General features: G+C 33.7%; 3 protein-coding genes across 3 annotated transcripts in view; 1 reads left to right on the forward strand and 2 right to left on the reverse strand.

Moving 5' to 3' along the window:
- Nucleotides 1-2179, reverse strand: part of LOC139517132 (thioredoxin domain-containing protein 16-like) — a 52991-nt gene extending 50812 nt beyond the window's left edge. The window contains exon 1 of the mRNA XM_071307839.1: nt 1785-2179. Within this exon, the coding sequence (XP_071163940.1) occupies nt 1785-1962 (178 nt within the window). The 5' untranslated portion in view covers nt 1963-2179. The remainder of the gene's footprint in view (nt 1-1784) is intronic.
- Nucleotides 2180-5477: 3298 nt separating this feature from the next.
- Nucleotides 5478-14096, forward strand: LOC139517133 (ankyrin-1-like). Its single transcript, XM_071307840.1, has 2 exons — nt 5478-5566; nt 12034-14096. Exon 2 carries the CDS (start codon nt 12096-12098, stop codon nt 13773-13775), a length of 1680 nt encoding a protein of 559 aa, XP_071163941.1. The 5' UTR covers nt 5478-5566; nt 12034-12095; the 3' UTR covers nt 13776-14096.
- An 823-nt stretch (nt 14097-14919) lies between these two features.
- Nucleotides 14920-24460, reverse strand: LOC139517137 (uncharacterized). Its single transcript, XM_071307843.1, has 6 exons — nt 24408-24460; nt 18436-18483; nt 17302-17349; nt 16696-16791; nt 16094-16225; nt 14920-15177 (listed from the first exon to the last, which is right to left on the reverse strand). Exons 4-6 carry the CDS (start codon nt 16714-16716, stop codon nt 14986-14988), a joined length of 345 nt encoding a protein of 114 aa, XP_071163944.1. The 5' UTR covers nt 16717-16791; nt 17302-17349; nt 18436-18483; nt 24408-24460; the 3' UTR covers nt 14920-14985.
- Between the last annotated feature and the right edge of the window lie 849 nt (nt 24461-25309).

The following is a 25309-nucleotide window of genomic DNA, read 5'->3' on the forward strand; positions in this document are numbered from 1 at the left end:
AAAATGAGGTCACGGTCAAATAAAACCTGCGCGACTGACAAAAAGATCATAAAATATTTCCATACACCAAATATAGTTGACCTATAGCATAGAGTATTAGATAAAAAGACCAAAACTCAAAAACTTAACATTGACCACTGAACCATGAAAATGAGGTCAAGGTCACATGACATCTGCCCGCTAGACATGTACACCTTACAATCATTCCATGCAACAAATACAGTAGACCTATTGCATATAGTATGAGAAAAACAGACCAAAACACAAAAATTTAACTATAACCACTGAACCATGAAAATGAGGTCAAGGTCAGATGACACCTGCCAGTTGGACATGTACACCTTACAGTCCTTCCATACACCGAATATACTAGCCCTATTGCTTATAGTATCTGAGATATGGACTTGACCACCAAAACTTAACCTTGTTCACTGATCCATGAAATGAGGTCGAGGTCAAGTGAAAACTGTCTGACAGACATGAGGACCTTGCAAGGTACGCACATATGAAATATAGTTATCCTATTACTTATAATAAGAGAGAATTCAACATTACAAGAAATTTGAACTTTTTTTTCAAGTGGTCACTGAACCATGAAACTGAGGTCAAGGACATTGGACATGTGACTGACGGAAACTTCGTAACATGAGGCATCTATATACAAAGTATGAAGCATCCAGGTCTTCCACCTTCTAAAATATAAAGCTTTTAAGAAGTTAGCTAACACCGCCGCCGCCGCCGGATCACTATCCCTATGTCGAGCTTTCTGCAACAAAAGTTGCAGGCTCGACAAAAAACCATACATTGTCTCGAAATATCAATGTTATTTGTACTCGGCTCGAAACAGGTAGAAATGCTCGGCACAGCCTCGCTTTCTACCTGTTTCTAAGCCTTGTACAAATAACATTGATATTTCGAGACAATGTATGGTTATTCTATATATATATGGTACACATAAGTACATTTAAAGGGCCCATTAAGAGCATAACATTAATTACAGCATGACATAAACATTACAGAGTGATTAAAGAAACATAAAATAATAAAATAATAATTCAAATGTAATATATATCGAAAAATCTGAGATTTATGATAATAAGGGGGAGGGACTATATGGAGCTCATACAGGATCCTGTCCTCAAGCACCTATGGATTCAATACTGAACATATAGAAATTTTATAGAACATCCACAGCCTTTCCCCTTGTACTCTCATATTTGGCAATTAGGTGCTTCATAGATAGAGGATAATGGCATGCAGTGTTAGCAATGATTTCCTTGATATATATACACGTTTATTATTTTAGATATTGGTTATAACCTTTATAAATATAGACCAGTTCAAGTACACCTTCTAGGGTGTGCTAGACTTTTATAGTGACTCAGCACAAGTTTTTTTTTTTGAAATTAAAGGTTGTTTAGGATTTTGGTAAACAATAGTCGTCATAGATCAACAAGTGAGAAATCTATGTTTAAATCTATGTCTGTGGATTTACTACAAAAATCTTGGTTTCATTTGCCACAAAATACTCATAAAAAAATAATACTTTGCATAAAGTTTCCACTTAGTATATGCACAAAATAGCCCATCTCTATTATTCATTATCTTTGTTGTTTTAATACTTTGCAGTTTGAAAATTTTGTAATTTACATGTCTACAGAAGCACAGGAAACAAGTGCCTGTGTACAGAAGCCTGAGATGGGTTCATAAACCTACATATGTAAATAAATTTTGAGTCACCTGGTCACAATATTCGTAATTCATTGAAAATTGTGAGTACTTACCACGTTTGTAATAATAAACTGCAGAGACTTCATTCCTTTGACGAAGATTATCCAACTCGGATTCATCTAATATTTTTTTCATGTGCTGAAATTGCATTTCATTTACAGATTTGCAATTTACTGACACTGTTCCCAAAAATAGAAAAGCTAGCCCAATATTAAACCACAAGGTATCCATATTTTGCAATGTATTGTTTTAGAAACGTGGTAGCTTTATCAGGACCTTTTCCAGGAATAACATGTACAGGAAAAAATATAAACATAAATATTTTATTTCTTCGGATAACCTTGGATGTTTTTATGCGAACGTTTAAGCAAGAGGTAGTCCGAAATACAATGATATAATATGTGTCTGACGTTTCCGAGTACATACAATATAAGGTGTTTTCTCCGACGTCCGCCAAAAAAGTACACGCTGAGATTTGATGACGATAATCAAGTTTTCAAGTTTCAAGTTTTTATTAAATCAGGAAAATCAATACAAGTATAATGATAATCATGATAATTAAGATACACATTAACTGACACTCCTCGCTATAATGAAATTGCACACAATAGTAGTCTCAGTTTTTAAAAGAGAGACGAACGATATCAAAGGAACATTCACATTCTCAAACTCATAATCATAAAATAAACTGACAACGCCATGGTAAACAACTCTGCATGGTAATAAAGGGAAGAAAAAAGACCAAAAGACAGTACAAGACAAAAAAAATGAAGAATAACTCAGGAAATAAATCTTTTTTATCGTCATGTCGACATTTTATTTAGGTATAAGAAAAAACTTTAAATCGACTTAGTACACACTATAGTTAAAGGATATAGTATTCTTATTCTTAGATGATACTACTGTACATCTATGATCTATATGTATTATAGGTTTGAACGTTGTTTTTAATTTAAACTTGTTTATATATATATACATTTAGTAGTCATTGTATATAGATATATAAATTACTGTCTACTTGAAAGACTGGCCTTTTTGCCTTCTAAATGGCTCTGAGTTTAATATATTGTAGGCTTCTATGTATTGTTGACGTCTAGAAGTCTCTAGATTTGACATTGTTATTTAATCAGTTTGGGGCTGACGTATTCCGCTTATGAAATATTTCAATAGCCAGTCATATTAAGTATTTTGAGAAATATAAGCATAGTGACTGGTATATGATTTGGGAAATGTATACTTATTTCTGTAACTATTGTATAAATCTATAGTTGTTTAATGTTTTGTTGCATGCGTTTATATTCATACCAGAGACACTATGTTTATACATAATTGCACAGGCGCTTGGTTATTATATATGATACAGATTTTTTTTTTTTTTTTTGTTGATTAAATATGATATTCAATTTTCTATATTTATAATTCATATCTATCACTTTTGTGCATGTCTCACCTAGTTTCGAGTGATTTAAACGACTCAGAGAAAATACCAAATTTGTTTCTGTTTCTTAGTATGGATAGTAAAATTTGGTATTTTCACTGAGTCGTTTAAATCACTCGAAACTGGGTGAGACATGCACAGAAGTGATAGATATATGTTTTATAAATATAGAAAATTGAATATTTTAATCGTAAAAAAAAATCAAAAATCTCACGGTATCATATACCCAAGCGCCTGTGCATAATTGCTCTTCTTCTTCTTCATAATACTGAGATCATAATAACTTATAATATTTAGGGAAGGGATTTTCAAAATCTGATAACTTGTACATGTCTCACCTTTTTGTTAAACCTAACATCATGTATCATGTCATAGGGAATAAAATGTTTCAATACCAACCGTACAAAACTCCTCACGGGTAGTAAAAGTCGTTCTAAACCACAATCATCAACATGTTTAACTTGATGGGGAGAACAATAACGTATATTCATATTTCCCAGGTCTTTCATTGATCAAACGAACATAAAGCCAACACATCTATGCAGCGCCCCGACACGAAAATTGATCTAATCGCAGGTCATCCGTGTGATCGTCGTACGACAGTTGCACGACAGTCACACGATATATTCAGCATCGTGGCTCTGTCTTGTGTCGTGGGACAAAAATTGAACATGCACCTTTTTTGCTCTACGATTTTTTTGTCGTGTCACTGTTGTGTCACTGTCTAATGGCTGTCGTGAGAGTGTCTTACCACAGTCGTGTGACTGTCGCGCGATAAACACATTGTCGTGGGTACCAAAATAACCCATTTTGGTAAAAAAAAAAAAAAAAACAATTGTACGACTGTCACACGACTGACGTACGACAATCTCACGACTTTCGCAAGACACTCGTAATACAGTCGCACGATTGTCTCACGATTACCAAATTTCGTACGATGCTCGCATAACATTGATTGTCTGTAGAACGACCGTGATATGTTCGTCGTTTTATTTACAAAAATACAATTCGGCTGGAATGTCCGTAAACGCCTCCCCGTCCCCCTTTACAGTGACGACATTATCAGCATTGTCCCCAGCAGTTGCGCATCCAGCGTCATTTGTTTTAGCTTGTGGTTAGGGGTCATGGTCCTCCGTCTGGTCAACATCACTCACGTTTACCGCTACCACATTTCTTTTGTTAATTTTTCTTTTTGGTGACATTATAGTTTTAATTCGCTGAACAATTATTATAATATAAACTAATAGGAAAAACATCGTTTATTTGGACAGAACTAAATATACTATGACCCCGACCGACATTAAAAGCAAATTGCAAATGGCACGCAATAAATCGGGCCTTCTTTAAATACTAGTAGTTCGGAGTCAGAAGCGCGAGTGACCCACGACAGTCGTTCGACATTGGCACGACAGTGACACTACGGAAACACGCGCATCCCATGACACGAAAACCTAAATAATTTTCGTGGACTTCATATGGTATGCTCGTGCCTTGTACAGGGTACCTTTTTAGTTTTAGACTTTCTTAAATAAATAAATAAATAACTTTCGCAAAAAAAGAGGAATTAAACTCATGGATGTAAACCTTATTATTGTATGCTGTGACACTAATTTAAGCAGTATGACACCTATAACACCATTAAAAACTTTTTTCTCGGGATATATTAGTTTGTTTTTGGGATATTACGTATTTATCGGGAAATCGTGGTACCCAAAATAAATAGCTTCAAACAACTTACGATTGTCGTACGACTGACCGAGGACAGTATAATTACAATTCGTTTTTCTATACTTTGTGCATCGTGGAACCATCGTTGACATGTCGTAGCTGATTTGACCACTCGAAATATTTTTTTGACATTATGCACGACAGTTCCACGACAACTATTTTATAGATCTTCCACGACAAAAAAATCGTACGGCAGAGGCGGATTTAGGGGGGGGGTTGCAGGGGGCCGCCCCCCCCTTTTTGGGAAAAAATGGTTGCTTATATAGGGAATCACTGAAGCGTGACTGGAGCGGGCCCCCTCTTAGGTCAGTCAGTGGGCCCCCACTTATGAAAAATTCTGGATCCGCCACTGGTACGATCTGTTGTGACCGGGGCTTGATTAATAAATAATCCAGCAAAAATAACCAAGATTGATATTTCTTCTCTGTCCAATTAGTGTAATTTATATTGTATTATGAATAACAAATGCAACAATACCCTGGTACTGTGGATCACTTCTCGAGTCTACATTCTTACACAGGATTCCAGGTTTACTACAACAATAATGGGGAACTTGTACGAATACGCTTACTCATTTTATACTTACCCTTAAGATGACGTATTTTTAATATATTTCTAATTCAGGGCGGATGGCTATTTATACTTTTTACAATTTAATATAACTTTCAAGTATGTATAATTATTATTGCCAACCCGATAGATTATTCTCGGCAATAATACCTTGAGATGGTTATCAATCACTCTTTTTAAAACATGTTTAAGATAATTGAAGTCACGTCATTCAATCTCTTCGATGCTTTTCTTCATCATTTTCAAGACTTAAGAGTGGCCGATATTTTCTCTCTATATTTTTGGCCCAATATTGTTATCTATTCTATAAATCTGCATGTCTTTTTTACTATCTGTGCATTATTTCACACCTTATTAAATAATTAAAGTTGTCTTCCAATTGAATATATTCAAATTCAAATATCTTTATTCTTATAATCAAAAGGCCCATAAACGAAAACTCATATATATGTATAAACCAACACAAATCACAAATTTCATTCAATATTCACACAAGCAACATATGCAATCTAACATACATACTGATTGTTAATAATTGAATAATGATTTAGAACAAATATGGAAACATGATTATAAGAAAAAAGTAAGTACACGAAAGGAGAGAGCCAGTACAAAGAGGAATAACTCTATTAATTTTTCTTAACTGTTGTCCTTTTTTCCTGTCCGATCCGGAAATTTTTATTTTGGTATAGACTGAAATTCAATAGAAAACAACTATGGGATATCCATCCATGACGCAACATCAGTCTATGCACAGCAAAAAACAAATGAAGCATAGGAGCAGCTGTATAAAATGTATATTTTTTCAATGAATAGTGAATGTGCCTGTCCGAAGTCAGGAGCATGTGGTTGTTGTTGTATGGTCGCCTTGGTTGCTGTTCTTCATTTCTAAGCCACAAAGAGGCCTTTAACACGGAGAAGAAAAAAAACTACTACTTCGATCGGAGTTTAAGGGTCTTAATTAAACAGTGTCCCTATCAATGATTAGAGCGGAACTGTTTTTTGAAGTAATGACCTAATTAATTCGCATCGGGAATTTAAATTATTTTGCATATACATTGTTCGTCCGTTCGTCAAACACATGGTTTAACTTTTGTCTCAATTTGATCAGGTACTCGAATGGTTTTACACTAGTCTTTATAGCTTGCTGTTCGGTGTGAGCCAAGTATCTGTGTTGAAGACCGTACCTATAATGGTTTTCTTTTACAAATTGTGGCATGGATGGAAGGGGGGGGCAAGGGGGGTCCCAATAACAGCAAAACAGCAAATTGATTTGGCTTATAACAGATAACAAGGAATTAAAATGGACAAAAACAGATAACAGTAAATGAAATATTAAAATAAGTCGGGTCCTTGACAAATCCAGTATTTCTTATTACAGGTATAATCCTTTGTAATGAATTCCATTTTCTATGAACATGGTTTTCAGAATTATGCATCTAGATATGTATTTGGTATATTCTTGTCCGTCCGTCGTCAACATGTCGGACATTAACTCAAACATTCTTTAACCAATTTACATAAAAAAAATTGGGAAATTGTTTATATCTATTGACGTGAGCTCCCTATCATTTTTTTTTGTAAATTTTAGATTTTAAGTTTCTGAGTAATGGGGTTTGATTCAATAAAAATGGTGTTTTGTTTCCAGTTTTCTGATAATATCTCAAAAATCCTTTCACAAATTTGCAAGGAATTTTGGTGAATTGTTTATATCTATTGACATGAGCTCCCTTTCAATTTTTATAAATTTTAGATTTTACGTTTCCGTGTTAAGGTTTTTTATAAATTAAAAGGGGGGATTTTCTACGGACATTAACACAAAAACATTTTCAGCAGTTCTCATAAAACTTTGCTGAATTGTTTATATCTATTGTTGTAAGCGCCCTTTCGATTTTTTTTTTATTTCCGATTTAATGTTATTCAGTTAAGGGGTTTATTCATTAAAAAAGATGGTATTTTCCAGTTTTCGGACAATAACTCAAAAATGTTCTCTGCAGTTCTCATGAAACTTTGATGTATTGTTTATATACATGATATATATTGACTGATTTTTTATAAATATCTGATATGACATTGAGAAGTTATCGAATATTTCAAAAAGGTGACGGGCGTATCATGCACTCATGGCGTAGCTGTTTATTTGTTATGGAATACTTTTTTCAGCATTTATTTTTGTACTAATATTGAAACTCACACATGTTTGTAACTTAAATAATGTGTAATAAAATTGAGAATGGAAATGAGGAATATGTCAAAGAGACAAAAATTATATCTAGTAAAAATTCAAGGGCAGTTATGGTATCAAAGTAGGTCCAATTGACATAGTTCTTGTGCTTGTTGCTATTAAAAAATGACATAAAAGAGTTTGAATATATATATTCGCATTCTGACTTTTTTTTAAATGCCCCTTTAATGAGGTGTGTGAATTTTTCTGAATAAGACTATGAGGCAAAGTTGTATATAGGGTAGAAAAATCAAAAGCAACAATTGTAAGCATGCAATTTATCAAGAAGGACCAATTTTGACACTCCAAAAGTAATTTATTCTTCTATTTTCAAGCATGCAATTTATCAAGAAGGACCAATTTTGACACTCCAAAAGTAATTTATTCTTCTATTTTCAAAGGCCTTATTTGAACAAATTTTTATCAGGTTTTTGATTGTACCAAGTCTACTAGTAAGTAGAATACATAGTTTAATAGGGGAACTATGGCTTGAAGTTGAAATAAATCTTTTATTGTAATGAGTTATATGCAGCTTCGGAACCCAGTACATGGTGGGAACTTTCATTGTACAATGTATTTGGTTCTGCTTTGAAAAGAGCTGAGTCTATGTACCATATTATATAAAAGCTTTTACGAAGCATAATCATAAGATATACTTGAATTGTCCTGGACCTCACTTTTGTGATGGGTATATGTTAATTGAATCCTTCTCCGAATACGGGACCAACATATTAGTATTGGTAGACTCCAATGTCCAATGATCTTCAATTTCTACCGAATTTTGGCTGTCCCAAAAATGTTAACATCCCAATTTTCAATAACAGTTAACAGCAAATACATTATCACAATAACAGATAACAAAAAAACTAAAAACCCAATAACAGCTAACAAAGAATAAGACAATAACAGCTAACAGCAAATATATTTTCAGAATAACAGATAACAAAGAATTAAAATGCCCCATAACAGCATAACAGCCAAACCCCTTGCCCCCCCTCATGGAAAGTTGTCTCATTGGCACTCACACCACATCTTATCTATACTATTAAACGAGAAGACCTCATTTTGTGTCGCTTCTCTTCCTTCCACAATAAATTAATCATTATGCCTCTGTGTACTTTAGGTAACATGCATAGTCACATTTGTCATTCATTCTTATGATTATTAAGATTGAGTTATTTTGGGAGAAAAACGAAAAAAAAGAAGGTGTCCGGATATTGTTTCCGTTATCAGACTGACTTTAAGTCATTGATATGACTCCCATTTTAAACATGCACAAGATCAACCAATAGTATGATAGATTACGAAAATGAAAAAAATAAATAAGCCAATCAAAGCGTTCTCCATATGATGGTTTTTAGATCGCAAGAACTACAACTATTATACCTCCTTAGAGACAATTATGTTTTCGTATTTATCCACCTGTAAACTACGATTATACTACTATAATATACAAAGACTCTCTGTATTCTGTCTACTTTTTTTCTGAAATATTTACTGTCTAAGGGGTCATACCAGTTGCATATGTATTGAAATAAGTAAAGAGGGGGGGGGGGGGGGGGGCAAGGGGTTTAACTGTTATGCTGTTATGGGGCAATTTAATTCTTTGTTATCTGTTATTCTGAAAATATATTTGCTGTTAACTGTTATTGTCTTATTCATTGTTAGCTGTTATTGGACTATTAGGTTTTTTGTTATCTGTTATTGTGATAATATATTTGCTGTTAACTGTTATTGAAAATTGGAATGTTAGCATTTTTGTTTTGACAGCCCATATTCGGTAGAAATTGAAGATTATTGGACATTGGGGTCCACCACTAGTAATATGGTGGTCCCGTATTCGGTGAAGGATTTCATAAATATATACCCATCACAGATCATAACATAAACATATCAATATCAGTGAGATCCAGGACAATTCCAGTATATCTTATGATTATCCTTTGTAATAAAATCCATTTTTTTTATGAACATGTAGCTTGCTGTTCGGTGTGAGCCAAGGCTCTTTGTTGAAGGCTGTATTTAGAATTATTTTTTTTGTACGGGATAATGTTCCTTGTTTCCCATACATACATATTAAATTCCAGCATTCTTAATATGACAAAAAGGAAAATATATGGCCAGGGATATCTGATGAAGATCTCAATTAAAAACTACATGTAGGTCTTTACTACCAGTTAACATTTTATATAATAAAGTACACAGACTCAGATCTGTGATTCTTGTCAAAGCAGAACCAAATACATTGTACAATGAAAGTTCAAACCATGTACTGGGTTCCGAAGCTGCACATAACTCATTACAAACAAAGATTTATTTCGTCTTTAAGCCATTGTTCCACTACTAAACTATGTATTCTACTTACTAGTACACTTGGTACACTCAAAAACCTGATAATAAGTTGTTCAAATAAGGCCTTTGAAAATAGTGGAATAATTGGAATGTCAAAATTATTTTGAAGTACTTAATAAATTACATGCTTATAATTTGTGCTTTTGATTTCTCCACCCTATATACCACTGTGCCTCGTAGTCTTATTAAGAAAAAAAATCACACACTTCATGGATTGAAAATGCATTTAAAAAAAATTCAGAATGCAAATATATATATTCAAACTCTTTCAGGTCATTTTTTAGTAATAACAAACAAAAGAACTATGTCAATTGGACCTGCTTTGATACCATAACTACCCTTAAATTTTTACTAGATATCATTTTTGTCTGCTATGGAATTTACGTATATTGTCAAGCTATCGGAATTCCAATGGGGACTAACTGTTCACCACTTATTGCGGACCTGTTTCTGTATTGTTATGAGTTACAATTAATGAAAAAATTCAGCAACGGAAGGGATTGTGCTTGATTTTCATATGATGGAGACATAATCTTTCAATCAGTCCGGGACCTGACTTATTTTAATATTTCATTTACTGTTATCTGTTTTTGTCCATTTTAATTCCTTGTTATCTGTTATAAGCCAAATCAATTTGCTGTTATGCTGTTATTGGGACCCCCTTGCCCCCCCCCCCCCCCCCTCAGTAAAACATGTGGAAACAAGAATGTGACCATAGTATAAGGATGCCACATCGGCACTATCATTTACTAGGTTTAGTGGACCGTGAAATGGGATAAAATCTGTTATTAAAATTAGAAAGATCATTTCATAGGGAACATATTTACTAAGTTTCGAGTTGGTTGGACTTCAACTTAATAAAAAAAACTACATCGACAAAAACTTGAAGCGGGACAGACGGACAGACGGACGAACGGAACGACGAACAGACTAGAAAACATCATTCCCAAAAATGGGGCATAAAAATTTATTGTTGAAAGTGAAAACTTCAACCTGAAGCCGGACAGAAGGACGGGCGGACGAACGAACGGACGAACAGACTAGAAAACATAATTCCCATAAATGGGGCATAAAAAATATTGGTGAAAGTGAAAGTAGTGATTTGGCCAAAATGAAAGTAGGTTAGAGATTAGAGGGAGGCAGGACTTATTCGGGACGTAGGTATCGGGTGATTAAGCTCGGGATTACGGGATTGATCTTAACGGGATGCGGGGAAAAAAAATTTCGGGATGTCGGGATAAATACGCACCTCGGGATTTCATGTTTTTAAGCCCGGGATTTCGGGATTAGGGCCCCTCAGACCACCCCTCAAATGAGCCTTAGTCATTTATACGAGATTCAAATCCTACCATTGCCATGTTCATAGGGCTTTCAAAAGGAAAAGCACTGATGGATTGTCCTAGAGGCACATTTAATTAGAACAATAATGGTCTATAAGCAGTTTCATTTATTTCATGTTTGAAGCGCATTTTTTTTTAATTTAATTTGACTTTTACCAAAAATGCATATTAGCAAAGGGGAAGACTAATTGTGGTATAAGGCCAGAAACACGAAAAATAATTGAATTTAACAGAAAGGAAACACATAACGGACTTTGGAAAAAAGGGAGTGGGCTTTTGATACCTTATATGAAATTCTCCAGTCATAATAATTATCTTTTACAAAAATTCATCCTACAACAGTTTACAAGCTGTATATGCCCTCGATTTCGCGGGTGTGTTCTAGTACATATTGAAGACGATATATAAACCTTTCCTTTGTTGATATACACTCATAGTTCTGCTATAAAATAGACCGGGGTCTTCTCGGAATCGCAAAGCGCAACAGGTCAGCTAAAATATTGAGGGACAGGATAAGGTTTATATGATATATAGAGAATAAGAGAATAAAGAGCAACTGTAATTATGAAGTCAGCTTAGAGAAACTCGTAATCACATTTTAATTTTTTTTTTTTTTTTTTAGGCATAAAACTTTTTTTTTTATTATTCAGATAAATAAAGACTGATTCCAAAAAAAAATCCGCAAAAACAGATAACCCTCTGCCTGTCAGTAATGAATAAATCGAAACATAAACAAACTTTGTTGGAAGCTTGTGATGATGGTGACGTTTCCGTGATAGAAGATTTGATGGAACTGAAGGTAGATGTAAATGAATGCATGGAAGATGGCACATCACCGTTGTGTTTGGCATCACAAGGAGGATATACATCAATAGTGTGTACCCTGCTCAAACATGGCGCAGACGTAAACCTGACAGATAATGGAGGGGTATCGGCAATGTTATTAGCATGTCAAAACGGACACACCGAGACAGCTACCGAGTTACTGAAACATAATCCAGATTTGAATAAATGTGATTCTCGACTCATTACCCCGCTTTTCATTGCTTGCCAAACAGGACGTAAAGAGATCGTCAAAATATTACTAGAAAATAATGCCGATGTAAATAAGTATAGGGATAGCGGTGCTTCACCTCTATTTATAGCATGCCAACATGGTTATGTAGAAATAGTTAGAAATCTACTGGCTAACAAAGCAGACCCTAATGTATGCACTAATGCAAATGAATCTCCCCTCAGTGTTGCAAGCCAAAAAGGATATAAAGAAATAGTTGATATGTTACTTGATTGTGGTGCCGATGCCAACATGTGCTGGAAAAGTGGCGCTTCATCCTTATATTTAGCATCACAAAATGGTCACTTGGAGATCGTTAAAAGGCTTTTGATCGCTAGAGTAAACATAAATAGCACCGAGTTGGATGGTAGTACATCCTTACATATAGCTTGTCATGGTCATCATACAGATATTGTTCGCTGTTTAATAGAAAACGGGGCTGACTTGAATAAATGCAATAGCCAGGAAATCTCATCATTGTTCATTGCGAGCCATTTCGGGTTTGAGGATATAGTTCAGCTACTTCTAGAAAACACAGTAAACGTTAACAAGTGCAACAGTGGAAATGAATCGCCATTGTGGGCCGCTTCACGTAGTGGCTTTCTAGGGATTGTTAAACACCTGCTCGATAAAAATGCATCATTTGAGATATGTAATAAAAAGGAAGAAAGTCCCTTGTACACAGCTTGCAAGTTTGGTCGTACTGACATTGTCTGTTTATTGTTAGATTACAAAGCTGACTTTCAGAAAGCCAATGATGAAGGAAGAACGCCATTGTATATTGCTTGTGCAAAGGGATATATCGATATTGTAAATGTGCTTCTTACACGAGGTGCAGATGTAAATAGTTGTTCACACTTCGGAGTATCACCACTCCATGCTGCTTGTCACGACGGTCATACAACTGTTGCTAAATTGCTTATTGAGAATAATGCTAATGTCAATGTCCGTGACGAGACTGATACATCGCCACTGTGGGACGCTGCTTCTGAGAATCTGTATGAAATTGTCTCTTTACTACTAGAAAATGGTGCTGATAACGATATAAACTCCGTTAGAGATGAAGACGGTACAACCCCACTGCATATTAGCTGCGAGAAAGGCTATGCCGATATTGTACGTTTACTACTTAACAAAGGTGCTGATGTGAACCAGTGGGACGATGAGAGATCTCCCATTGATATTGCATGCCAATACGGTCACAGAGATGTTGTTAAAGCGTTACTTGAGAAAAACCCTGTCATTGAGAATAGAGATTCTTTGTTCAACTTAATATTGTCAAATGGACACCAAGAAGTTTTGGCTGATCTTTTTACACAATCCGACAAGATTTTGTAGTGAAACAAAACTCGAAGATATCTGTTGTAGATATTTTACTGCGAAGTAAAAAAGGCTATAAATGTTACCACCACCAAAAATATCTTCCTTTATCTTTTGAACTTTTAACAGTACCAACTTTTCAAAAAAAGTTTTTTATCAATTGTGTGTCAAAAACAGAAGTTCCTTATAAAATGTCTCCATGTTTAAAGATGGTGGAACAAAATCCTCGGACTTATATATAACTAAGCATCATTTTACTGTTTACATATTTCTTGATATCTCATGTTCGGAATGTTATACTTTTCTAATTAGTATACATATAAATGATATGCATCATAATTCAGTGGTTGTCGTTTGTTGCTGTCTGTGATATTTGTTTTTCGTCATTTTTTTTTTACATAACTCAGGCCGTTAGTTTTTTTCATTCAGACTGGTACAGGGATTACCACTGCCCAGGTTATAAATCCTGATCACAATCATTAGAAACACGAAAAAATGTCGAATTCAAAACTTAATTTGAACCGATAGATATTATTTATTCTAACATATTCTAACAATTCATGCATGGTTTTTATCTTTGAATGTAAGGAATACACTATACACCGTGTAGAACGCCGCATGCAGGGTGTCGCCTATGTTTGACACGGGGTGGCAATTTGAAATGGAGAAAAACGAATAAAGGGAGTTCAAGTATCAAAATTTCTTTTGTGAGAGGTGTAAGTACCAGAGGCGGATTTAGGGGGGGGGGGGCAGGGGGCCCGGGCCCCCTTTTTGGGAAACATTTTGGTTGCTTATATAGGGAATCACTGAAGGGTGACTGGAGCGGGCCCCCTCTTAGGCCAGTCATTGGGCCCCCACTTATAAAAATTTCTGGATCCGCCACTGAGTACCAAATAATGTATTGCACGAAAGGAACCGAAACATAATCTAGCATGCATGTGGCGTTCAACACTGTGTTATAGTTTTCTTTCAAGTTATTAAAACTTCGTGTAACTTTTGACCTGTTTATGTTACAAATACTGTCAGCAACCGATTTCTTTTTTTCTTTGTTTTAGTTTGATAACCACTTGCTGAATTACCAGTTGTCAATTTTATTCTCGATATAGTTTAAATGAACATTTCTCGTCAAAACCTTTTCAACCAAGTTCTTTTCGACAGGATCTATGCTGTAACAGTTTTTAATAAGATCAAACTATAGTGGTCAACAAACAAATGACGAGCGTATAACTTATGATATTGCACATTTACAAGATTTACAACTATTAAGATCAGATGATGTAAAGGGTCTCCACTGCCTCTGTTTCACCTTCTCTGATGGATTAATTATATCTGTTAAAACCTTTTCAAAAAGTTCAGTAACCATTGTTCCATCCTTGGCACTAGTTTCAATGTAAGGAATGTCGTGTTCATTGGCGAAGTCCTGTAAAGGATATCTATAATTAGATACAGGAATAATAAAACTATGATTATCAATTATAACTTATATCAAAGTTTTATATTAATAGCATTTTCAATGTGTTACTGGTGTGTATCTTTAGAATAAGCATTATTACTTTTTGTGTCATCCAAAAAGTAAATGACGGGTGACGCATACAGTTTAAATTAACGTATAACACTAATATATGATGTGTGACGAATGCAGTGTAAAATAACGTGATATGTACATTGATGTATGATGCCAATATAATGTGCATTAACATATCACACCGACAACTGATGGGAAAGGCATGCAGTTTAAATTATGTGTCAAACCGACATATGACAGGTGACGCATGCAGTGTACTAAATTAACATATCATACTGAAATATGACAGGTCACCCCTGCAGTGAAAATGTATTATTGCTACTGACATATGATGGATGACGCTTGCAATTTAAATTAAAGTATAAAACTGACTTATGACGGGTGACGTGTGCAGTTCAAATTAACGTAGGATGTTGATATACCGGTATGACAGGTGATACATGTAGTTTAAATTATCGTATGATATCGACTTATATGGAGGAGGACGCATGCAGTGTAAATTAAAGATTGATACCAACATATGACGGGTGATCCATGCATGTAGCGTTTATTAACGTTTCTTAGAGACAAATGACGCTTGACGCATTGTAAATTAACTATTGATACCAACATATGACGGGTGACGCGTTCAGTGTAAATTAACGTTTTATACTGTACTGATATTTTACGGGACACGATTTTAGTACTCACGATTTAAAAAGGTGTGATTTTGTTGAATATTTCTATACAGCCAAAAAAAAAGCAAACAAAAATAAATATCCAAGTTCCTCTGCTGATAATTTCAGATTCTTTAATTGTAAAAGTTACTTACCTCTGCTAGAAGTTTTCCAATAGCTCTGTCTTCTGTGGTGTCTATTTTATTACCAACAAGAACTGGGAGTATACATCGGTTTGAATATTGTCTGATTCGGTCGAAAAATGATTTGATGTTTGCAAAGGAATCCTTAAAGAAAAAAATATTGCATCATTCAGGAGTAATACGTTAGCAATTTTGAGACTAATTGTTCATAGTGCTTTTGTCATTCTGGTTTAAAAAAGCACTGTCGTGTATTTTGCTTCATATTTGAAAAACTTATATATCTTTTGACAAATCTAGCAAACGACTCAACAAACATGCTATTTTTCAAATGTGGTTTTATTCTAATGTCCTTCAAAACATCACTGTTTCGTCTTGCTAACTTTCGTCTATTGACTACTAGTATTAACTTTTGTACAAGTGATCTCGTAAATCTGCTTTATAGGCAAACACTTTGTTCTTTATTATTATTATTCGAGATTTTAACCATTATCATTGGACTCATTCATTCCAAAAAAATGTATTGAATGAATTATTTGACCGTGTGTTTCTTAAGCGAGTCTGACATTGTAACTTGGAAATAGCTGAAACGACTGAGTTAGCATAATTATACTTACATAATTTGTGACGTCGAACATCACAATAAAACCATCTTTATTGCGGAACTTTGAGTAAGCTTTCTCTCCAAAGAGGTTTTTTGAACACGAGTCGTACTAAAATAAACATACGAAACAACATGATGAATTTCTGCAAACATAGCTTGAGAGAAATCTTTAAAAACACATAAAAGTTATAGCATTGAAAAAATGATTTGTATATATATATAGTGATCAAATCCTTCATTGAAAATAGAAAACTTAAAAAGCATACACTTACTCATAATACAGTTTTGAAATATTATTCTTTACAGCTAATTTCCTACTGCATGTAGAACAAAATTTTGGTTGGTTTGTATAACTGTTTATTCAAGCTTTGTAAATAAGATTGACATCTTTAAACAATTTATATAGGCATGGTTTTACCTATATATATCATATTTGCATTTAATTGTGTGTTATTCTAATGATTGTACAATATACAAACAAAGCAAGCAAGCTAACCAAAGTTTTGTTCTACATGCATTAGGAAATTAGCTGTAATTGAAATCACTATATCGCGTTACATTCTTTTTATTTTGGAATAAAATATACATTAGGTTACTATGTACTTTTTTGCTTACTTACGATCTCCACTTCAACTTGTTTCCCGTCGACTTCTACAGATTTGTTGAACTGAAAATCGAACAAATAAGGCGTGTACTTGGATGTTATTACTTCCAAAAACTTTTTAAAAAGTTAATTATTCTCGTTTTTTCTTGTTGTCATCTGGGTATATTGCCATCTTTAATTAGGACTATGTTTTGCGGTTTGTTTGTTCGTTTTGATTTTTTTTAAATATAGAATGAAATTCAAAACAGTGTGGCTGTGGCCATTGATTGACACATTAAATTCATCCATTGACTGGGACAATTTAGGTGAACGTTTGTATGTAACGACCGTTGCTCACTGTGTACTTTTTAAAGACACTTAAACTATAAGGTCACCAAAGGTCCTCAACACCTTAATAAAGTATTTCGAAAAAATAATCAGGAATAACACGATGTTTTGATTTATATCAATTGTATAAATCAAAACATAAAGGTTATTCCTGATTAATTTTTCGAATTATTTTATAATTAAAGGCGTTAAGAAACCTTTGGTGACCCCACACTTTAAATGTCTATCGTAGGTACGTCGTGAACAGTGGTCGTTACAGACACACGTTCACGTAAATTATCCCAGTCAATGGATGAACTTATTGTGTCAATCAATGGCCACAGCCACACTGTTTTGAATTACATTCTAAAGTTCTGTTACCCCCATGACAAGTGTTGGCCCCTGGACCTTATAAGACCCATGTCAAAACCAATTATCAAATTATTATGGCGTTGTCAGTTCGTCTTCGACGCATGAGTTTGAATTACGTCTATTCTTTTTAAAGAAAAAATACTGCTGTGCAAATCCATATTCGGGCAAGAAGGGCTCAGCGAGTCATCATGGAAAGGGCCGACTTTCATTCTTTTTTTTTCTCGTTTGCAGAATATCAGATATTGACCCGTAAAAAAAGTTGTGTTTGTTTTGTTAAGTTGCCCTATTTTGGCCACGAGCATCACTGAAGAGACATGTATTGTCGAAATGCGCATCTGGTGCAAAAAAATTGGTACCGTTAATTTTATTGTCTATAGTCAAATGTTATGAAAATGAATTTGACTATTACATCTTGAATTTTGATTGACAATCTTGTTGATTTGTACTCACTACAGAGAATATATCACTTACTACAGTTATTTCAGTTGTTGACTTGTATTCATCTGTAAATGTATTTCCCTGTGAAAATGTCAAAGTATACATGAATCGTTATTTGTGCAATAAAAAATGCTATAATGACCCTGGTTTACTTTCAATACATCCAACGGTGCCAAGAAGAAGACAAACTGCAGCAGGATTTCAAAGAAAATCTTACTTTACTGTTTTTCCCTAACGCGTTCTGCTACTCACTAGTCTTGTTAGCAATCATAAAATAAATTTGAAATGAGTTCTTGATCCCCAAAATTGAGAAAATCCGCTTATAAAGCCAAAACAAAAATTGGTCAAGCGTCTCACATGTCTGTCTCAACGAGCCTAAGCATGACATATGCACTTTTACTGAAAAAATATAATGCTTGACATTCACCAGCGCTAAGCGGCCGCGATTATGTCAAAAGTTGGTTCATGCAGAACTCATACAGTGTCATCTACACACCATACACTGTATACCTGATTTTACACAATTATTGCATATTTATATGAAGAAATCTTCGTTTTTAATATTTTTGAAAAGTAAAACTGCTGTTTCTAGGTCAAAAGTATTTCACGAAGATCCTGATAAATCTCAAATCTCATTTTCAATTGATAGTTCTCTGTCTAATACACGAATTAAGCATGATCAACAAACAAAATGAGACACTGTAACTTTTACTATGTTTTTCTTCATTATCATAGTTAAGTTGAAGATATGTAAAACATCTATCAGAATAGAATTATCGGCAAACTAACTTCGAAAAGATATAATGATTATAGTTAGTATAAGAGACATTTGGAGAAACGATCCAATTTTATCATGCGACAGCATTTTTCTTTGTTAGAAGGTACATGTATACTCAAAGATTAAAGGGCTTCCAGGTAATATTTTATCTCTTTTTTTTTGGTCATATATGTAAATTTGTGACACCTTCAGAACAGCTTCTGATTGAAAATATAAGTATACAGGATTAAAAACTGTCCGATGACTGTCATCTGAAACTGAAAACCTTTCACACCCGGACCGTTGATAAACAAATCACTTTCTTTTATCATAGTTTGGTAAATTGATTGACACCATAATATTTGTAGAATTCTATTTAAAACCAGGGTCTTGAACATTCTACGTGGTTTTCCACACGGAGGGCACCTGCATGCATGTTATATAAAAGTTCTCGAATAAATCAAGACAATAACATAATTCAATTATTCAGAAATGGAGGAAATACTTCCAGATATTCTTCTTTACATTTTTCGCTTCGTCTTTGGAGGTTGTGAGACTTTTAAAAATGTTGCTAAACTGTATTTTCTTCGAATCTTTGTTCAATTTGGAATTAGCTTAACTGAACTCATCTTTCTCGAAATGTCAGCAACAGAGCAGAACACTACTAGGATAAGCGATATAAATGCTAGAAGCGCGCCAGAACAAGCGATGAGGTACAGTGTTATTGGAAGTATGTCCATCTTTGTGGTTATTGCAATTTGGTATTTTATGCATTATGTTTACAGAAATGATAAAGACCAGCCAGCAGTCCCCCATAAGAAGTTAATGGAAATGGTTTGCTTGTTTAAAGTTATGGAAATACTGATCGATAGCTTGTTTGTTGCATATACTGCTGTATTGTATAACGATTTCGAAGTTGCACTTCCTTTTTTTGCCATACCGCATGGAAATGTAAATTTAACTGCATGGATTATTTCTCTGGTAACATTCATTGACATACTGTTTGGAGTTGTGGAATTGATTTACACAGTTTATAAACTATGTAAGGAGTCATCTCGCATACATCCTGGGGATGAAAAGCCACCAGAAATACCCGACATGAACGAGATTTTCACTTAAAAAAAAGAAACAATCTGTTTGCGAAGGGTTTATTTTTGACTGGTGATTATTAAAATAACAGTAAAGTGTATTTATCGTTTCTATATCCAACAAAAAAAATATAGTAGGAACAGAATAATGGTAGTTTAGTAAGGATTCGGATTTCTTTACTTTAATTAATTTGGTATTTTCTGTATCAATGTTTCAGTGTATTATATCTTATTATTTGTATTTGGCACACAGTTCTTACAACTTTATACTGTATTAATGTTATAGACAGTTATTATAGTATGAAATTCAAAACAGTGTAGCTGTGGCCATTGATTGACCCATCAAAATCATCCATTGACTGGGACAGTTTACGTGAACGTTTGTCTGTAACAACCACTGTTCATGACGTACCTACGATAGTCATTTAAACTGTGGGGTAACCAAAGGTTTCTTAACGGCTTTAATTATAAAATAATTCGAAAAATTAATCAGGAATAACCTTTGTGTTTTGATTTATATAATTGATATAAATCAAAATATCGTGTTATTTCTGATTAATTTTTCGAATTACTTTATTTAGGTGTTGAGAACCTTTGGTGACCCCATAGTTTAAGTGTCTTTAAAAAGTACATAGTGAGCATTGGTCGTTACATATAAACGTTCACCTAAATTGTCCCAGTCAATGAATGATTTTAATGTGTCAATCAATGGCCACAGCTACACTGTTTTGAATTTCATACTAATTAAAATCTTCAAATCTCTTGAGATCTTAATATTCTATATTTTATATGATATGGAGTTAGTTGTTACATTTCACTAAATAACAAAACACATACTATTCATTTGAATTAAATGAAAAAAGTTTTCAGTATTTGATTGATACCTTTTAAGAATGATAGTATGTTTTTGTCACTAGAGTACACCGTCGAGTGATATTTTTCTCGAAGATGGCTTATTATGTCCCTTTGATCGCAGACTTATATCAGTCGCATACATTAATATAAACTTCATACAAGATAAAGACCAATAATTTGTTAGATATTATGAACTAATTGTACACGCAACTGCATTATTTATTAAGACGACTTATTCTCAGTATATGGTGGCAGTTAACCCGGTTTACCATTTCCAGAAAAGGAAAGTTATATTTTACAACCACCTTTTTTTAAAACATAATTTACACGGTAGGTATAGTGTCCGGCTAGGATCGTGTTTTTTCGAGTGATTTTAAAGGGCTTTTTCGAGTGTGCCCACTTTTTTTTTCGAGTGAATATGATCATAAATGTAAACAAACAGACTTCTTTTCTAACAAGACCTGATATAGACGCTTGGGTTTTTCATACAAGGTTATACATGATATGTTAGTATTTGAGATATAAAGATAGTATCAATCTGACATTGCTTTTCGTTTAAATAGTGAAATTTTGCCTTAAAATGCCTTTATTCCAAAATACAGAATAAAGCCATTTTCTTACACATACCAATGCAAATGTTGACGGAATTGCATACATGGAATCTATATATCCGTAGATATACAGCCACTTTACAAAAACTATTGTTATTGCATTGAAAACGACATTTTAAGACTAAATTCAGTTTTTCATGTCCGGGCTTTTTCGAGTGTTTCCTTTTTTATCGAGTGATTATACACATTTCTTGTAACTAAAAATGTTATGTGTTTACGTTTAAAAACTATAAAATAGAGACTCAAATTAAGTACTTTCAAGGCACATGGTGTATAAACACTTGCATTTTATCTTAAAACAAGTATCGTTCATTTGTATATATTCTTTTTCTCACATCTTATAAATTGCATGTACAGTATATATCCGTGCTGTCAACAATCTAATGTGAGTGTTCCGGACCATATAAGTATTTGAACCTCATGGGATAACTATTACTGTACAGCAAAATGTCGACTTGGAAGATAACTTTCAAAATGTCTTAATGAACTGTTAAACACTCTATTACTTTTTTCGCCAAGTAACATAAATGTATCTTTCGTTTGAAAAATTTCCTTTTTTTCTACCCCACTACACCACTAAACCGTTAGTTTTCCCGTTTGAATGGTTTTGAACTAGTTATTTTGGGGCCCTTTAAAACTTGTTGTTCGGTGTGAGCCAAGGCCCCGTGTTGAAGGCCTTACCTTGACCTATAATGGTTCACTTTAATAAATTGTTATTTGGAAGGAGAGTTGCCTCATTACCACTCATACCACATCTTCCTATTTCTATCATATGGTCCGACCATACACGTACAGTTTGACTACGGTCCTAAACATAGGCATAGACAATTCGAATTGAGACGTGATGATATGTATGTTTGTTCTTGATAAACAATACATCTTAGATATTTCATTATCTATTTGTCTTGTATCTTGTATGATTTATTTTATTGTTTAAGAAATGAAAACCGAAAATGACTAAATGCTACAACTGTGAGGAGGAATCTGATTATGCAAATATAATAATGGTCATACAGCAACTAAGCACCATGATAACTTCCTTTCAATAAAAGAAAAGTGTCTAAAAAGTGGAAAATATGAATATTAGTCAAGACATTACAATGTTGTTCCTGGTGTCGTTCGAAGCACTGGACAATCTAGCTGGTGATAGCATATAATATACACATTTTGTATTTGTCTATCACTGCTAAAGATCATATTTAGGCTAATGAACTATTCATTTCATTGTTGATTTTATTTGAAATGTTATTCATATTTTGTATTCAATGGCAATAAAAATTGGGTAGATAAAGTGTGTGTGTTTTTTATGCTTTTTTATTAACAGGTTTCTTTTATTAAACTCCGGAGTTCACCACAAGAAATATTATTAACTGTAAAAGCAAAAGTAGCATGAAATGAAGCTAAAATGAATATGAATTCCCTGCATAATGTTCTAGACACCTTTTTGTTAAGGATCAAGTTATTTCTAAATAAACACTGGAAAGTAGTTGTATAACGCTCTCCAAACAGAATATTTGCATTAAATTGAAAAAAAGATTCATTTTGATATGTTTTTGAATACTTATTGGGAATATATGATATTTTCCTTCACTTAATTACAGTTATAAACTAGAAAAAAGTATTTTTTTAAAGTCTAGAATACCTTCAAATTTTCTGTAAAAAAACGAACCATTTGTCTAAAATCCCGGACAATTTCACAGTTGCTCTCGAAAAAACCCGGACAATAACAAACAATGATTTTTTTTTATTGAACACAAGGAAATTGAGATTCTTTGTTGATCAAACATATATAGTATTCAATATAAAAGAGGGACGAAAGATACCAAAGGGACAGTCAAACTCATAAATCTAAAACAAACTGACAACGCCATGGCTAAAAATGAAAAAGACAAACAAACAACAGCACACACGACACAACATATAAGATTGGTAGTAAAGTTAAAAACTGTTACAATTACGAAATATCCGTTAATTGGACTTATCGCATGTTTTATCACTCGAAAAAAGTACCAAATCACTCAAAAAACCACGATCCTAGCCGGACACTCTACCTACCGTGAATTATAAAAAAAAAAAGGCAAACAGATTTATCGGCTTTGTCCATTGTCGACGGACGTACGTGTACATATATGGTTGTTAATTCAAGTTCTATATCATTTGGTTTACTGTTGAGAGTTATCTCATTGGCAATCATACCATATATTCTTTCATATTTATGAAAGTTTCTCAAACCCCCTTTTAGTTTGGTTTCTATTCAAGGAGTGCAATTTTGGTTTGAAAGACAACTTTATGTGTAATTCCATTTACCGTATTTAAATTTTGTAGACTAATTTTCTGCTATTTTTTTTTAAACATTTCTTTAATGTTGATGAGCCGTTGTCCGATTTGTTGACTTTGTTCTCCTTACATCAACCACAATGTATTTGCTATTAGTTAGTTAAATGTACAGAACCGACGAACTGTATTACTGTGAATCCATTAATATTCGTTGGATACCAATTTTTGTGGATTTCGTGGGTACAGGGGAACCACGAATCTAAATGTTAAAATTTCTAAAGGAATGTTTGCAGACTTTGCCAAAACCATGAAATTAAATAACCCGAATATGCAAGTTTTCCTCAAACCACGAAAATTGGTACCCACGAAAAGGTAATATATACTTACAAAATAACGATTGTCTTATTAGATACTTACTAAATAACGATGAATGATTGATGTCTTTCCAGATGGAAATCCACATATCAATACACTGCATCTAAATACAATATATTTAAAAATGATATGATATGTGTCAAGGAAATTATTATTATTATTATATTTTTATTTAGAAAAAAACATATATAGAACAGAGACGAAATCGCGCGCAGATGACCTTTAACATCTCATTTCTAAAAGATTAAGTGCAAAAAAAGCTTTAGCGAATATTCCATAGCACTTGAAATAAAGAATACAGTTAAATCTGTCTCGTATCTTGACTAACATCTAGAAATTGACAATGAGGGTCGATTGAGAAAACGAAATTGGACGACATAAGATATATTTACAGCTTCCCTATTGTGAACTTTCAATTTATTTTAAGCAAAATTCCAGCAGCGCAGCCTTGCATATGTATTATATATCTCCCAGATGAAACGATATTTCAGGGCTTGCGTTTCCTACCATGATTCCCTTAAAAGATACCTGCTGCTCACAAACAAACTTTTAAAGCCATGAGTTTAAAGTGGTAAACTTGAAATCATCCCTTCGAAAATCTTGCGGACGCCAGCAAGAGTTTGTTGACCGATATGGAATATCTTTTTTTACAGATGACGACGAATATGTTCAAATCGTTGTAATCACTATGCTGTCCTCTTTTCCCCAAACATGACCTACCTACTTATCATGGGTTTGTACGTATATGATAAATAAGACAAGTGCCACATATGGAGCAGGATCTGCTTCCCCTTCCTGATCATGATCATCTGCGGTTTTTTGTGGGGTTCATTTTGCTCAGTCTTTAGTTGTATATTGTTTGTCCTTTTTTTTTGCCATGTCGTTGTCAGTTTATTTTCTACCAATGAGTTAGAATGTTCCTTTGGTGTCTATCGCCTCTCTTT

The sequence above is a fragment of the Mytilus edulis genome, chromosome 3 (assembly GCF_963676685.1).
Source record: "Mytilus edulis chromosome 3, xbMytEdul2.2, whole genome shotgun sequence".
NCBI classification, from domain to species: Eukaryota; Metazoa; Mollusca; class Bivalvia; order Mytilida; family Mytilidae; genus Mytilus; species Mytilus edulis.